The sequence below is a fragment of the Siphateles boraxobius genome, unplaced genomic scaffold (assembly GCF_051911475.1).
Source record: "Siphateles boraxobius isolate OS27281-9 unplaced genomic scaffold, OSU_SipBor_1 13, whole genome shotgun sequence".
Lineage (NCBI taxonomy): Eukaryota > Metazoa > Chordata > Actinopteri > Cypriniformes > Leuciscidae > Siphateles > Siphateles boraxobius.
The window spans coordinates 4054995-4070914 of NW_027508733.1; the positions used below are offsets into that span (position 1 = coordinate 4054995).

Below are 15920 nucleotides of genomic sequence, written 5' to 3' on the forward strand. Positions count from 1 at the left end.
CCAGGTGCTAGATGGTGGTTGCGAAGGCAGTACGTAATGCTGAAGGGGCTCGTCCTGAGTCAGAATGAGTGTCAAAGATGGCGATGGGACAACTAGCCAAGATGGAAAGGCCTACGAACTTCAGATATATCCCCGACTGGCTCGAGAGACGGCGTCATGCTGTACAGTCAGTGTCACCAAGGAGGCTTCCGCAGCTACCGTCATCCAAGATGTGGCAGCGGTCCTCGGACTGGACGCCAGCAAGCGATATGTCTTGGCGGAGGTGAAGGAGTGTGGCGGGGAGGAGTGGGTGCTGGAATCGACTGATCTTCCAGTGCACAGGGTCCTTCTCTGGCCGAGGAAAGCCCAGGAACAACATTCTCGGAACGAGGGGTTTTACTTTCTCCTGCAGGAACGAAACCATGATGGCTCCATCCGATATGTGCACCTGCCCGCCGTGGCAAATGAGCAGGAGGCCAAGCGACTGGTTGCTCGGGGTTTCCTCCCACCAAAGCAGGAAGACTTTGAGGACCTCTGCAACCTTCCGGTCCTCAGTGAGGACAGCATCTTGGATAACCTTCGCAATCGCTTTCAAAAGAAGAAGATCTACACGTACGCTGGCAGCATTCTCGTTGCCATCAACCCCTTTAAGTTCTTGCCCATTTACAACCCCAAATACGTCAAAATGTACGAGAATCACCAGTTGGGCAAGCTGGAACCTCATATTTTCGCCATTGCCGATGTGGCCTACTATGCCATGTTGCGCAAACACATCAACCAGTGTATCGTTATCTCAGGAGAGAGTGGATCGGGCAAAACGCAAAGCACTAACTTTCTCATTCACTGCTTGACGGCCCTCAGTCAGAAGGGTTACGCAAGCGGCGTGGAACGAACCATCTTAGGTGCAGGACCTGTGCTTGAGGTAAGATTATCAACACCTTGATACGAACGGGGTTTGGTTGCTTGTTTCTCAACATTTGTAACGGAATTCTGGATCCGTAGATTTGTTTAAGGACTTCCTCAGACATGGGATAGTAGAAAGTGCCAACTTCCTCTTAGACCGATTCTGAGCTTTAAACTTGAGAGTTATATTGGAAGGGTAAAATAAGTCAATTGGTGGGTTTGTCAACCTCCAAAAATAACAATAGCATGTAAGAACCATACATTTGATTGTCAATGTTTTTTTTGTGTAGTATTTTATCTTTAAGCATTATGCATCAGATTTATGCATGACTTCGTTCGAACCCTTGGAGACTCAGTTCCACAAAATATCTCTTTGGTTTAAATTGTAGGGTGTGGAAAAGCACGGTATGTTGAAACATTCGCAAGGCAGGCCTATAATAATTAAATTGGGGATCAGAAGATTTGTTTGAGGACTTTGGGATGTGGGATGGTTGAAAACTGTTTCTATAGGGCTTCTTACATTTCATACTGCAGACTTTAAGCTCTTGAGTTTTAAAAACTTTCACACGTTTTGTTGTATGGTCTTAAAAGGGTGAAGAAAAAGGAAGTCAGTTGATGGGTTTGCAGTTTGTTAGTTGTCAACCTCTAAAAATGGTAGTGACATGTAAGAACTCAAAATTTGATTGCCAAAGTTGGGTGTTTGTGTACGATTTGTATTAGTTTTGTGCATGATTTTGAATCCTTGGAAACTTGTTTCTACAAAATGTTTTTTTTTTGGTTGGAATTATAGGCTCTGGAAAAGCACTCTACTTTGAACAATGCTTTGTAACAACCATAATGACAGCTTACATACAGGCCTCTCAGTCTTCACTGTAAACTGTAGCTCTTTAGATCAGTTATTTACAGTGTGCTTTCCTACAAGCCTGTGCTTGAAACATGGGGTCGCAACTTGCTGTACTTTCATATCTCATGTTGCAGTACCGGCAAACCTACGTCTGGAGGCTTTCCCCAGGGGGCCGTTTCTCATGAGGTGCTTTTTTTATGTCTTTTGCTGTAAAATCATTGGTCGGTCCCATAAACCTGTTCAATCACATTCTGTTATTTTGCAAAATTTTAGCAGAACCCCTTCCCCATCCCAGATCTCATGGCGGTTTATGGTAGTGGTAACCCTTGCGTTGTGGAAACGCTCGCAAGAGTGCATTTGGAGAAAGGTTAGAGTAATGTCATGAAATTTTCAAAGCACAACAGTTATCGCTTAGAGGCTTTATTTAGATTATTGGAAAGTTGAAATCTCCAGTTTTAGGTCTAAATTATATTGAAGAAAAATGCGTTATGTGATAACTCGTTAAATGATGCGATTTTTCGATGGGCAATATGATAATGTGTATAAATATGAAAGTGTGTAAAATAAATGTAAATTATACTTAAATATATTTAAAAAATGAAAATAATATAACCTACATGTTTCACATTTTTTTTGTGAGAAGGATCCCTGCAATTTCTGAAATTGAACAGCAGTGTTTTATTGTAGCAATAGCTACATAAAAAGTAAGTGTAATTTTAATGTCAAATGTAAACCAGCGGGTTTAGGGTTTCAGGTAGGCCTATATTAGGTTAACTTAACAGAAATTGAATAATCAAATGTAAAAATAAAAAAATGCTTAGTCTTTTAATATACACTGATTCTTATTAAAGACACAAGTTATTCAGTCAAGAGCAGTGAGTGATTTTCTCTTTGTCTTTTGTTGTTTGATTAACATTAAGCACACAGATGGCAGCAGGTTTATTAGGCTGCTGTTACTTTAAGAGCTGCATGGATCCAATACATTGTTACATGCACACTTTCTTTCTCAACTGTTTACTCCACTTGAGAGAGACAACTGATTATGTTTACATACTCACCCAGATGGGCATTTTGACATAATTTTGTGTGTTTTTGTCATAAATTGTGGAAGCGAACTGAAATTCGGATTACGCGCTGTCCGAGAGTCGGCTTTCTGTGCGCACAAGTACTTTGCTTTTTGTGCCTACTAACATCCAGCATGTCATGCATATGTAACAGTCAATCCAGTCTATTCTCTGCTTTCTGCGTCGACCTAAAACTTATAACGTAATCTTTTGAAGTATTAAAATCATGCAGTTATTGTAAGCAATTGCGATATGCATATCGCGATATGTACATTTGCAATATTTCAATAATATATTGTGCAGACCTATCCAGATTTCAGACTTGCATGTGAAGTTATCTATCAGGCAATTTATTAGGTACGAAACCAACCTACGTGGCTTCCGAGATTCACACTCTTTTGTACTTTAGAAAGTTTCCTGTACACATGATATCATGTGAAACCATTTGGTGTTTTCTTATCTCAGCCCCCCTATATCAGAGAAAAGTATATATCACTCGTGTATAGCAAGTCCTGGAAGAGATGAAAGGGGGCAGATTTTGTGTTGACGCTTGCCTCAGTCTTTGTGGTTTTTGAAAACTAGAAGTCATTTCCCCGCAGTCAGCATAGTCATTGTCCCTTGGCAGACGTGTTTTGAGGCTTCATAACCAAATATTCCTGCGTCCTCGCTTGTGGTGAGAAGCAGCCTGTGAAACTGGTCAATTGAGCATTAAGACCAGAACAAAGCTCCATCCAGACGTTTTCAATGATCGGAATCAGATCTCCTTGAGGTTTCTCTGCCTTTTATCGTCTTATGAAGTTTGTTTCTCTCATCCATTTTCCAAGACTATCAATTGGTGCTGATTTGTTAAAAAAGGACACAATATTCAACTTATTATTCTTTCCATTGTATTGGAGAGAAATGTTACCATATGTGGGTCTATGCAAAGTTCCTTCTAGTCCAGCCTTCCACGTGTCACTTGGACGGATAAATCCACTGAGCTTGGTTGCACTCCCATTTCTAACCTTTTGGACAACAAGGTGCCAGCGTCAGCATGTTAGTCTGTTAGTAAATGGTTAAGTTTTCTTCTACCAACTGTGGAATAGTTAACTGGTTCGAATTAGCTATGTATTCCATTCAAAGTTGCGAATTTAACAAATGCGCAAAATTGGAATATCTCACAAAACATTTGCAAATAAAGCACCGTTTCCATCCAGTGGGCCGAAGAGAACAAAATTGTCACTTCCTGTTAAACTGGTGCTAAATATCACAAAGAAAAATGGAAGCTGCTGCAGTAGGGGAAGCTACTATGTATAATAATTTAGTTTATGATTTCCTGCGCCTTAGAGCGTGCAGACGAAACGCAATAAAGTTATCCTGCTTTCGGAGGTGGATTCCAGATGTTTGGGAATGCAGTCGTGTATAGGGTGAGCACCCGTCCCCCGTTGCGTTGTACCAGACAGCATTTTCACCCTTTGTCCCGCACGTCTCATATTGAGAAAATGTCCCGCATTTTCATCAGTCTGTTGGTTTTTAATTATCATATTAAGAAAATTTGCATGTGTTCTTTTGCCTTTTTAAGAAAGTATTCTTTTTGCGGCGTAGTTTTTCACCTGTATTTAACAGCGCTTCATCAGAAGTACACATACAACAGCCGTTTTTAAAATCCTTTCCAATGGTTGAAAAGAAAGAAATAAACACGGTCATTAGTGGGTTGTGACGCTGTCAATCAAAATGTGCAGCGGTGAATAGGACAACTTGTTGCCTGCAGTGGTTTTTTAAATTCACATCCTTTCTAAAAAAATATGAACATTTTTGGTTTAATATATTCCTAATATATAAGACTGTCAATTATCTAAATTCTTGATGGTTTATATTTTATTTGTTCATTATTTATTTTGTTGGATTTTAGTTGGACTGAAATAGTTCTCTGCATGATGCCTGCTGCCTTTGGGCTCACTGATGTTGAATTTAAATGACATGTAAAATAAAGACATGTTATGTTACATTGTGATGTAATGGTGTTTTCTGGAAGGGACTAAAGAATAAAGAATTTTTATCAGCTGAAAGGCAGAATACAAATGTTTTTATTAAGTTAGATAACATTATATAACAGATTCAGGTTATGTTTTAGTGTTGGTGACGTCCCACATCATCCCACTCAAACTTATGGACGTCCCACATTTGGTTTGTTGGTGGTGGTCACCTTAGTCGTGTAAGACCATTCTGGAAGGTAATTATACTAAACCATTTTGACAGAATTTGCTTAGGCATTTCAGACACTGTGCAATGAGATCAGTCTGCTGGTTGGTCCAGTTATGCCATTACAAAGTCACATGACTTTTTTGATGCGCATTGAGGAATTTATTCAGTAAATGTTTTTCCATCGTAGTTTATGTGCTTGTTTTCTTATCGGATAAAATTTTTATTCGACTCATCCGAGTGCATAATTTTTTTTTTTTTATGTAGATTTTCAGAAATCAAGCTTATCTTGGCATTTCCATCCAGCATTGTTTTCATGCGATATTCCAAAATGCGCATAGAAATATGTGGATGGAAACCGTTATTGTCAGCAACTGAAAAGCCTCACCCAAGAAGCAAATAGTTTCGTCTTTAAACTATATTACAAGCAAATTCATGGACTGTGACACAACGTTAACTGTAATTTTGCAGTACTTTTTAAAGCTGCAGATTATTGTCTACGCTTCTACAAGCATATTTTTATGGTGTAAACAGATCTTTGGCATCAATTGTCGTTGACCAGCACGTCTGACCGGTTTTGCTCGCCTTTTCTCCGGAGCTGCACTCTTTCGTAATCCCCTCCTACAACCGTATTGCTTTGTTTGAATGCATATTTGACCTTCGGATCATTGCATGCATAGTAAATACTAGAAAAAAGTATCTACGGTGAGTGACCTATTTATGTGGCACATTCTTCTTGAAATGCCCTACAGGAGAACAGTTTGGAATCCATCAGGCCAAAAATGTGGTTTTCGTCTAGATCCAAGTGGCTTTTAGTGCATTACGTCATTGAGTATCAGATATCAGGAGCTTTTGTTTTTTGCCACAGACCCTGCAAAGAGCTTTTTTTTTTTTTCAGCTGTTCAACAGAACGTCTCTGCAAACACCAATGCTTTCTGTTTTTCAGGCATTGCCGAGAACGGTGAGGGTTTCGTTCACAGGTAATGCTAATATGAGTCCTCTCTGAAGTAATGCTTCTGCAGCCCACAGACAGGAAGTTCCCTTTGGCTGATCACCTCAAAAGGAAGCAGTTTTTTTGCAACAGGAAGTGGTAGCTGTAGAGACTTCACTCCCTCATTGGCCGATCTGCGCACAGGGTTTTTAGAGTCAGCATATTGTTCCTCAGGAAGCTATAATGGCTATTTTGTGGCCATTGTTTATCTCTCGGCTTTGTGTTAGTCCTGTGTGGACTTTGTCTTATGAGATGGTCTGAGCTATTTTTGGTGGTACAACTGTAACAAGACATGTGGGATGTCGACATGTGGAAAAGTTTGTAAAATGAAATAGCCCAAGAGTCCATTCTGTCATTAAAGGCTCATTGGAGAGGCCTAAGATCTCAATTGTCTACAATTTCCTGGTTGCTGCAAATAAGCGTCTGTTAACTTAAAGATCTAAATAGCTTAATACTGTAGTCAAACACCAAAAGTCTGGATTCAGGTCTTGTTTTTGTGATGTGCCCCATCTGCACACCATTTTTAAGACTATTTTTCTTGAGAGCACTCCATTTTTCATTTCTTCAGCTATTGTAATTGGCGCTAATGCTAGGACAAGCATCACTCTTTCTTTTCTAGTACTTGGAGTTAGAAAATGTACAGATGTATATTGTTTGTATTTGTGCGCTAATGAATTGATGCCTCATTCTGCTTGAAGGACGCATGTCATTGTGTCCGTGATCTCAATTAGCGCTCGTACACGCTGTCACCAGCTAACACAATATCATAATAACACTAAACAAAACCATCTGGAGTCGTCTTTTTGTGCTCTTGCTGAAGAGGCAGAAACGAGAATGAAGTCATAGTTCACTTGAGATGGCGAGATTGTCTTGGCCTGATATTTGGACGATTTCATTGCTCCGAGGCCGGGAATAAAAGGAGAAGCTGCTATATTTAACAGTCATGTGAGTGTCCCATAGTGTTATTTGTGAGTAATAGGATTCTACTGGCCTTTTTATGAAAATCTCTTGAGAATAGGGTCTTTGTAGATTCATGATGCATTGTATGGATGACTTAGATATCAGTGGCCGTCAAACCAGATTAAACGTCCAGTTCTGGCAGCAACACATGTGTGTGTGTGTGTGTGTGTGTGTGTGTGTGTGTGTGTGTGTGTGTGTGTGTGTGTGTGTGTGTGTGTGTGTGTGTGTGTGTGTGTGTGTGTGTGTGTGTGTGTGTGTGTGTGTGTGTGTGTTCACATACATGCATGCATACATCTAAGCATGATAGATGCATTATATATAATATATTAAAATATACATTATGTATGTATATGATAAATTATATAATTCAGTAATAATTAAAAGAACTAATACATGTAATATTAATAATTGTTATAATGTGTTTATATATTATTATTATTATATGTGATACAAATGATGTATTTAATAATAATTTAATGACATTTTATATATAAACTATATAAATTATATTATTTATTATTATTACTATAAATTACAATTATAATTATTATATGAATATATTTATTTTAAATATAATAATTGTATGATCATTTAATACATTATATTTTACTTTATATTATTATATTATAATTTTTCTATTTAGATCTATTTGTTTATTTTGTATTTTATATATATATATATATATATATATATATATATAAACAATTTGTTTATTGTTTATATAAACCCCCTCTTCATGCTTTATTCCCGGTTCTGAGAGCTCATGTATAGTAGCAGGTTTAGGCAGTTCCGCATGCTGAAGCTGTTGTTGTTATTTTAGTGATGTTTTCGGTCACTTCTTCTGATCAAATCGCAGTTAAGCTAAATGGTATTTATTGTTGTTGAAGTTGTAGTTTCTGTACGGAACGAGAGGCTTGCGGTGTGGAAATCTGCGGCGGGCTGCTGACTCCCAAATAACAGCAGGAATAAGAACTAGTCCAGACAGGTCGGCAGGTTTCTGTCTTCTCCCCTACCCCTTTCTATTTCCTTTCCCATGTCGGGAAGAAAAGAGGACTTTGCATGTTTGCATGTTTGCTGTTGCGACACTCAGAGAAATGCTCTTCTTGGCTCTGTTGAGTTTCCTCATACTTTGGAGTCCCTCAGCCAATCACAGAGAGTGTGTGGAGACGTGTTTCAATCTGAACTGCATGAGTGAAGAGTGGCATTGTTTATCTAGCGTCTGTCAAATCTACTGTCAACTGACTGCGGGAAATTCTTTCACTTCTGTGTTTTTTTCAATGAATCTTGTGATTGTTCTTCTCATGAACTTCATGAGCATGGCCCAGAACTTTTTTTTTTCTTGAGAACCTTAAAGATATGTAGATAATTTATTTTTAATTACTTAGTCAGTTATTTTGTTTTTATTTACTTTGTAAATCAAAGCGAAAGTAAATAAATAATGACTTAGTTATTTTATATGGATTATTTATACATTTACTTAGTCATTGTTTATTTATTTTAATTTACTTGGTATTTATTTACTTATTTATTTTGTATGCATTCAGTCATTTCATTTACTTATTTATTTTATGGATTCATTATATATTTACTTGGTAGTTTGTTTACATTATTTTATTTATTTACTGATAATTTATTTATTTACTTGGTTTATTTGTATCTATTTAGCTATTTATTCATTATTTAATTACTCTATTAATTTTTTTTTTTTCATTTGAGAAATCTTCATATCGTTCTTGTCAATACTTCAACAGTTTACATTAACCACTTCTGTCAAACTCCAAAATAAATAAAAATAATAATAAAAACACCAATAAAGCGTCATAAAACTCGTCCATATGAGATGATGCACACTCTATACACTGTATGACATAGACCGTATATTTAGGTGTCAATAAAGCATCACAAATTTGACATCTGACTGTATTAGCTGGAGGGAAAGCTTTAATGGAAAGCTACTGCTGAAATAAACAGCTGTTGTGATGCTTTTATTGTGCTTTCTGGAGCTTGACTTGCTTTAAGCTGTTGTTAGGAAAGAGTTGTATGAAGTTTGTCTTCCACATGAGAGCAAGTAAACAGTGACAGAATGCTAATTTTGGGCAGTTCAGCCGTCCTGATTGGCTACACTATACGTTGAGCTTTGCCTGTATGGAGTGGTGTGTTTGGTGAAAGGGGTCACAGGTCGACTGCAGGGAATCTTAATTAGGTCCGAGCCCTTCCCCTCCCCCGAGTGTTTCCACTGGTGTCTGGCACAAAGCCTCTCTCTTTAACATGCACAGAGCCGCACTCCCCCGGGACAGGGCTTTTGTTGGGCGATCTGGGCGGACACTGTTCCTCGGGCAGGGGTTGGCATCGGCCCGCGGCTCTTCCTCGCCAGAGACACATTAATCTCAGCGTTTCACACAGGCGAGGTGTGACTGTGGATGAGGTCATGTGACTTCACAGACCATGATAACGTCAAGAGTCGCAGCACATAATCAGCCGCTTCACGGAAATAAAGAATATTTGTTTGTTTTAGTCACCCGGACTGAGTTATTTGCATCTGAAACATGATTTAATCTTATTCATAACTTAAGATGTAAATATGTTCCTCTTGTCTTTATCTATTGTTTAAATATATATTTTACATGTGGTTTTGTATTTGTTTTTATCCATTAATAAAAATGTATTATCATTTAATAAATAAATAAATATATATCTATATATATATATATATATATATATATATATATATATATATATATAATTGGTAATTGTATTAAGAATAATTGTTTTTTTTATTAAAATAAAATAATTGATTGTTTTTAAAATAATTGATAAAATAATTGATTGTTTAAATGCATAATAAATTTGTATTGGTGTTGCAATCAAGTTTATTATTGTTTGTTTTTCTCTTAATATTGATTTGTATTTTTATTCTTAACTTGTAATTAGAAGAATTATTATGATTATGTATAGAAATAATAACACTTTTTTTCTTATTAAAGTAATGTAATGATAATAATAAAAATAGTGGTGGTAATGATATCATATCATATCTATTGTTATAATTTCTATTTCTATTTTTTATTTTAATATTAGTAAAAATTGTTTCCAGAATAATAACGATAATGATCATAATTAATAATAATGTTTCAATAATTTAAGTTTTGAAGTAAACCGTTTATTGTTGTTTAGCTATTTTGTTCTATTTATTATTGTTAATAATTGATCATAATAATAAATCATATTATTATATACAAAAATAATGATTACAATGTTTTTGTAATTAATATAATTTTTAAATATTTTGAATTAAGTACACCAATTTTTATGATTTGTCTTTAAAAAAGGTTTGGTTTATTTAAAAATTATAAAGTGAAATCAAAATTTAAAGATTAGAATGACTGCAAAATGTTATTTTGTTTTCGCATTTGAAAAACAATGCATATATGCATATCTTCCAGTAAAATAAACAAAACAAAATCGTATCGTTTTACAAAATCACACATCTTGTTTTTTTCTTTCTCTCTCTCAACAGGCATTTGGAAACGCAAAGACCGCCCACAACAACAACTCCAGCCGATTCGGAAAGTTCATCCAGGTCAATTACCTGGAGAGCGGAGTGGTGCGAGGGTGAGCAAGCCTTCTTTTCATGTGTGTCTCGCCCCTGGCCTTCAGAAAGTGACCCTTGGCTTTGAAGCTCTTATCAGCTGCTGTTCGCTCTCACACACCCTGCCATCTGCCCCTGACGTCACACTCCGGTCATACGCATCACTTCCTCCTTCTCTCTGGCAGACGCTGTATAAACACAATTAAGGAACCAGTGGAACTGACATGGTTCCTCCTCTGCAGAGATGTTGTGCTCGACCGTTCATTCTGGGCAACTGACTCGAATTCCAAGAGCTAGTTTTCTTTTTATACGTTTTCTTCTTAGTCGCACTTTTTGGTGCGAGTCACATGACCGGTTTTTATATTTAACCGATTTGCAGACGAGTTCATACTGATATTAAATACATGAATATATGTTACATATAAATAATTAATCATAATATATACACTTATAAATAAATGCAATAAAACAACTAAATGTAGCAATAATAAATACAAACATTTAATAAATAAATACATTTACTTTCAAATATAATTATTATTTCCATTCACATGACCAGTTTAAAATTTACTTCCAGGTGAGTTTAGCCCGTATGCAGTGTAAATAAAATAAATAAAAAATAGCACTGTAAAAAAAGTTGGTGAGTTTCATGAAAACATGTCCAGGTCATAAAGAAATAATTAAATGAATATTAATAAAATATAATATATAAATACATTATTTTATTATACATAAATAAAGAATACATTAATTATAAAAAGAATAAATAAATATTAAATAATTTTAATAAAAACATAGACAGCAGCAGGAATATTAGGATGCTGTCACTTTAAGAGCGTATGCACGGATCCAATATATTGTTACACGTGTTTTATTTCTCAAATGTTCACATTATCTGTTTACAGAGATGTGTGTAAGTGATGACCTACAGTATGCGAAACTGCGGCAGACGGCATTTTTAAACTGGGTGTGTTTCCCGAAAGCATCATTAGCCAACTATGGTCAAGTTCTGTCGTTATCAGCATAGTTCAACGAGTCGGTGTTTCCCGAAACCATCGTTCTAACGAACATTCGCAAACAGCATCGCAAAGTTGTGTGTTTGGAACGACGGCTCTCGACCTGTGGTTTGAAGCTTTTTTGTTTCCATGACATGTGGACTTAATAAATCCTTATCTTGAGCCAAATAAGCAAGCTGACATTTAGTAAAATTTGTATCTTTTATTTAGAAAACATACAAATGTAATTTACATCTTTTAGTTCGTCAAGAGATTTAAAGTGTCGTTTTTGAAGATTGCGCATGTGTGAACGTGCTCTAGTGCGTAAGAACGAGCCTATGATTGAATCTGGAAATAAAGCAAAATAACTGAGGAAAATGAGAAATAGTCCTTAGATGACATGCTCATAATTTATAGCAAAACATCTAGCATTAATTCAATCTCAAACAGATTAATTAGTAGTATATCGAGTTCTCGTTATTTCCACAAGGGGCGCTAGAGTGTACGTTAGCTAAATTAGTTTTAATGAATTATTGATGTCACCAAGTTCGTGACATCAATAACCAACGTGCTTCAACGACCAATTTGCGGCGATACGGTTTCGGGAAACAGTCGTGACCAGCTAGTTGATTTCTTCAACGATGCATCTTACTATGATCGTGAAGCAGCTAGGGATGTTAACGATTAATTGACGATTGATTAATTTTCAATAATGCATTTAATCGATTAGATTTATCGATCATCCATTAAGCAGGTTCATGGACTTGCGTGCTGCTGTTGTTTGGGACTATTTTACACCATCATGACTATAAGTTTGCGTGTGCATTCGCAGGCTTTGGTTTTAGCAAAGCGCTCCAGTTTACCGGTGTTCATTCAGCGCATGCAGCTCAAACAGCAATGCACGGCTAATAATAACGATGATTGGGCCTGTCATATTACAAAACTTGAGAACACCATTTTATTATATCATATGAATTCATTGGGTTTAGTTGCTGTTTTCAGGAAGAGCGCGTCCACGACAGTCACACGCATCTGAGACGGCGTTGGTGACGCATTGTATTAGTCGTTATTTGATAATTCAATAATTAATTTAATTCAATTATCAATCACATTGAAACATTTTACAATCCTACTAGCCCTATATTTAGATTAAAAACCATTCTCATTAATTTGGTGAGGAACATGTATTTTTGAGCTGCATTTGCAGACCCTGTCATGCTGATGTCAGCCATACGTATGTCACTGCAGTGGACGCGTATTGCAGTATTAAGGCTAACGATTAATCGATTAACTGATCGTTAATTTAAACGACGATCAATCATGGGGATTTGTGAAAATTGACATCCCTAGAAGCAGCGAGTTACGGCGTTGTACGGGAAACACCCCCCAGCTGGCTAGTTCCTATAACTATCCACTGCGAAAGTGCTAATGGTGGCTCTTTACTTGTGTTCCTCTAAAGAAAGGCTGAGAGACGGCAATAAAGCCATACGGATGCTTTCAGTGGCCCTATTGTTCTCCGGCCCAGTGTACTGTGGACCACTTCATTGGATGACGGTCATTAAGTGGACACTAGACACTAGTACACAGTCTTTTGTTTCAAATCATAGTTCGTAGTATTGAGATTCATCCCAGATCTGGTTGGTTTTGTTCGAGTCTTAGAACATTTTATCGAAGATCTTTTTGAGGGAAATGAATGGAAATAAAGTGTCCGTTCACTGTTGCACTCCAGTGAGAGTTTTCTTTAGGCCATCTGCCACTTTGGTTGACATCTGTGCGCTTTTAAAGCCCAGATTTATGACAAAGAGCTGCTGGCATCTGACGTTTGTAATGTTTCTCGTTGTCTTCCAGGGCTGTGGTTGAGAAATATCTGCTGGAGAAATCCCGCTTGGTCTCCAGAGAGAAGAACGAGAGGTAAAAGCTTTCAAGACATTTCTAGTTCACAACAAAGGGTTAGTTAGAGACGGATGGTTCCCACAGACGAGTGTGCGTATCTGTCGATCCATCGCTCACACACTCATTTCTGCAGCGCTAACCACATTATTATCAGATCGTTGTGGAAGTCGTGAAAGATAATCGGGTTGCAGAACTTGAAAAACAGACCCTTCACTGCTATAGGACTAAAAATAGTGACGCTACAAACTTAGCAACATTTTTTAAGCTCAGATGTTTCCAAAATATTGTAAAATATCTTTACGAGTAACAAGCTGACTTGTGATTAATCTCTTGGGATTTCCCTTCGTGAACTGTTTCATTTGGAGGGTTTAGGTGAAAAAATTGTTCCAAAAACAAGATGTCACCTCCTTCAAATTCAATATATAAATACATTTAATAAATCAATTAAATTACAAAAATATATTATATTGTTGGGGTACAAACTGTATTATACTGTATAATATATTTTTAAATTTAAATGGTTCATGTAAATGAGTTTGATCCAAAAACAAGATACCACCTCTTTCAAATATAATACATAAATAAATAAAATGTATGAATACATTTAAATAAATTAAATGTATGTAATAAAAATATACGGGTTTTGAATAAAAATCTGTATAATTACATATTTATTGATTAATTAAATTTTATAATGTAAATGAATTGGTCCAAAAAACAAGATATCGCCACCTTCAAATTTAATGTATGTGAATAAATATATTCATGATAATTTAATATTACCATGTCATAGTAATTAATTGATTCAGTCCAAAAAACAAGATATCACCTCCTTCCAATTTTATATATAAATACATTTTAATAAATAAATTGAGGCAATAAAAAAAAAACTCAATGAGTATTTTAATTTAAATCAACATAAATATTACTATAGTTTATGAATGAATTGATTGATTATTCAAATGGTTAATGTAAATTAGCTAAAACATCACATCCTTTAAATTTAAAAAAAAAAAATTAAAAATTTCTTGGGGGGGGGGGGGGTCATGTCCAATCAATTTATCGCATTTAACATTAAAAGTTTGTAAATATATAATCTGTGTGTATATATGTATACACACACACAACACACACACTTTTTTTTTTTTTACTTTTATGTTAGATACGATTAATCTGTTTGACAAGACTAATTTAAATCAGTATAAATAAATATTACCATTATTTATGAATTGATTTATTCAAATACTTCAGGAAAATGAATTGGTCCAAAAAACAGATATCACCTCCTTCAAATGTAATAAAGGGCAGCGGGTTTCAAAATATTGTACAGTAAAGCAGCTTTTTGAGTAACAAGCTAAGAGTAGCATTGTGATTTGCTACAGTGAATCGATTCATTTGAACGGTTCATGAATTGGTAAAAAAAAAAAAAAAAAAATTTTTTTTTTTGTATTTTTTCTTGGTGAGCAGAAGAGACTTCTTTTTAAAAACATTAAAAATCTTAAGACCCCAAACTTTTGAACAGAAGTGTACATACATTAACGATAATTGAGAATATATGTAAGGTAAATGTGTGTATAAATTAAGCTATCAAGATATTTACTTATCTGTCTGCTATGCTAGTATATAAGCCAGCTAACACAGACCCAGTATCTCACCACGCCGGATTGACTGTTGTTTATTGGCTGTTGTTTCGTCTTCGCGCAGGAACTACCATGTGTTTTACTATCTGCTGGTGGGCGCGTCGGAGGACGAGCGGCGAGAGTTCAAACTCCTGCAGCCTGAAGAATACTTCTACCTCAAACAGGTAAACGCTCATTTTCAGTGAGGGTGACCAGAAGCCCCGAAAAATTCGGGACAGTCCCAAAATCTAAGCTGTTGTCCCGAATCCCGAATCCGGCCCTGATTGTCCCGAAAATTATACTAAAGCAAAATCTTGAGTAGTTATTGTCTGATAAAACATTAAAAACTGCCCGTGGAGGTTGAGTCGTGAAGTTGCAGCAGCCGCGAGCTCAGTGAATGAATGTGCAGGCAGCCAGTCGTAAAGGAGTGATTCATTTGTCGCTGCACTGTGTGCCAAAAAATACTTCCGCAATGAACAATGACTACACATTAGACTAGCCCCTAAACCCCACCCCGCCCCTCCCCCACCCGTCCCGTCCCAAATTTCAGTCAATCTCATCTGGTCACCCTATTTACAGTCCTTCAGAACAGCTATTTAAAATGAACCACATCCACTCAGCCGAGAACTGCAACGCTCTTTTGCTCTTCGATTGCAGCAAAACTTCGCGATGGAAGATGCGGATGACCTCCGGCACGACTTCGAGCGACTGCAGCAGGCCATGGAGATGGTCGGCTTTCTGCCCGCCACCAAAAGACAGTGAGTCTCCCGTCAAACCCTACAAGTTCAACTTTAAGTTGTTTTATTTCTTGAGCACATTTAAAAAGCGCTGTACAACAAATAGTAGTGCTGCACGATTAAACATATCGCAATCGCGATGTCAAGCCTATGCGATTATACGAC

At 36.5% G+C, this 15920-nt stretch overlaps 2 protein-coding genes across 26 annotated transcripts in view; one reads left to right on the top strand and one right to left on the bottom strand.

Annotated features, from left to right (window-relative positions):
• Nucleotides 1–15920, bottom strand: part of LOC143735203 (uncharacterized) — a 151010-nt gene that overhangs the window by 49166 nt on the left and 85924 nt on the right. The window lies entirely within an intron of this gene.
• Nucleotides 1–15920, top strand: part of LOC143734404 (myosin IXB) — a 60794-nt gene that overhangs the window by 21336 nt on the left and 23538 nt on the right. For all 25 annotated transcript variants that reach the window (XR_013202437.1, XR_013202443.1, XR_013202469.1 and 22 more), the window contains exons 2-6: nt 5–901; nt 10440–10534; nt 13355–13417; nt 15104–15203; nt 15676–15776. Coding sequence is in view for 21 of the 25 variants with exons in the window: in XM_077225214.1 (XP_077081329.1) it covers nt 65–901; nt 10440–10534; nt 13355–13417; nt 15104–15203; nt 15676–15776 (1196 nt within the window). In the remaining 4 variants the exon portion in view is untranslated. The remainder of the gene's footprint in view (nt 1–4; nt 902–10439; nt 10535–13354; nt 13418–15103; nt 15204–15675; nt 15777–15920) is intronic.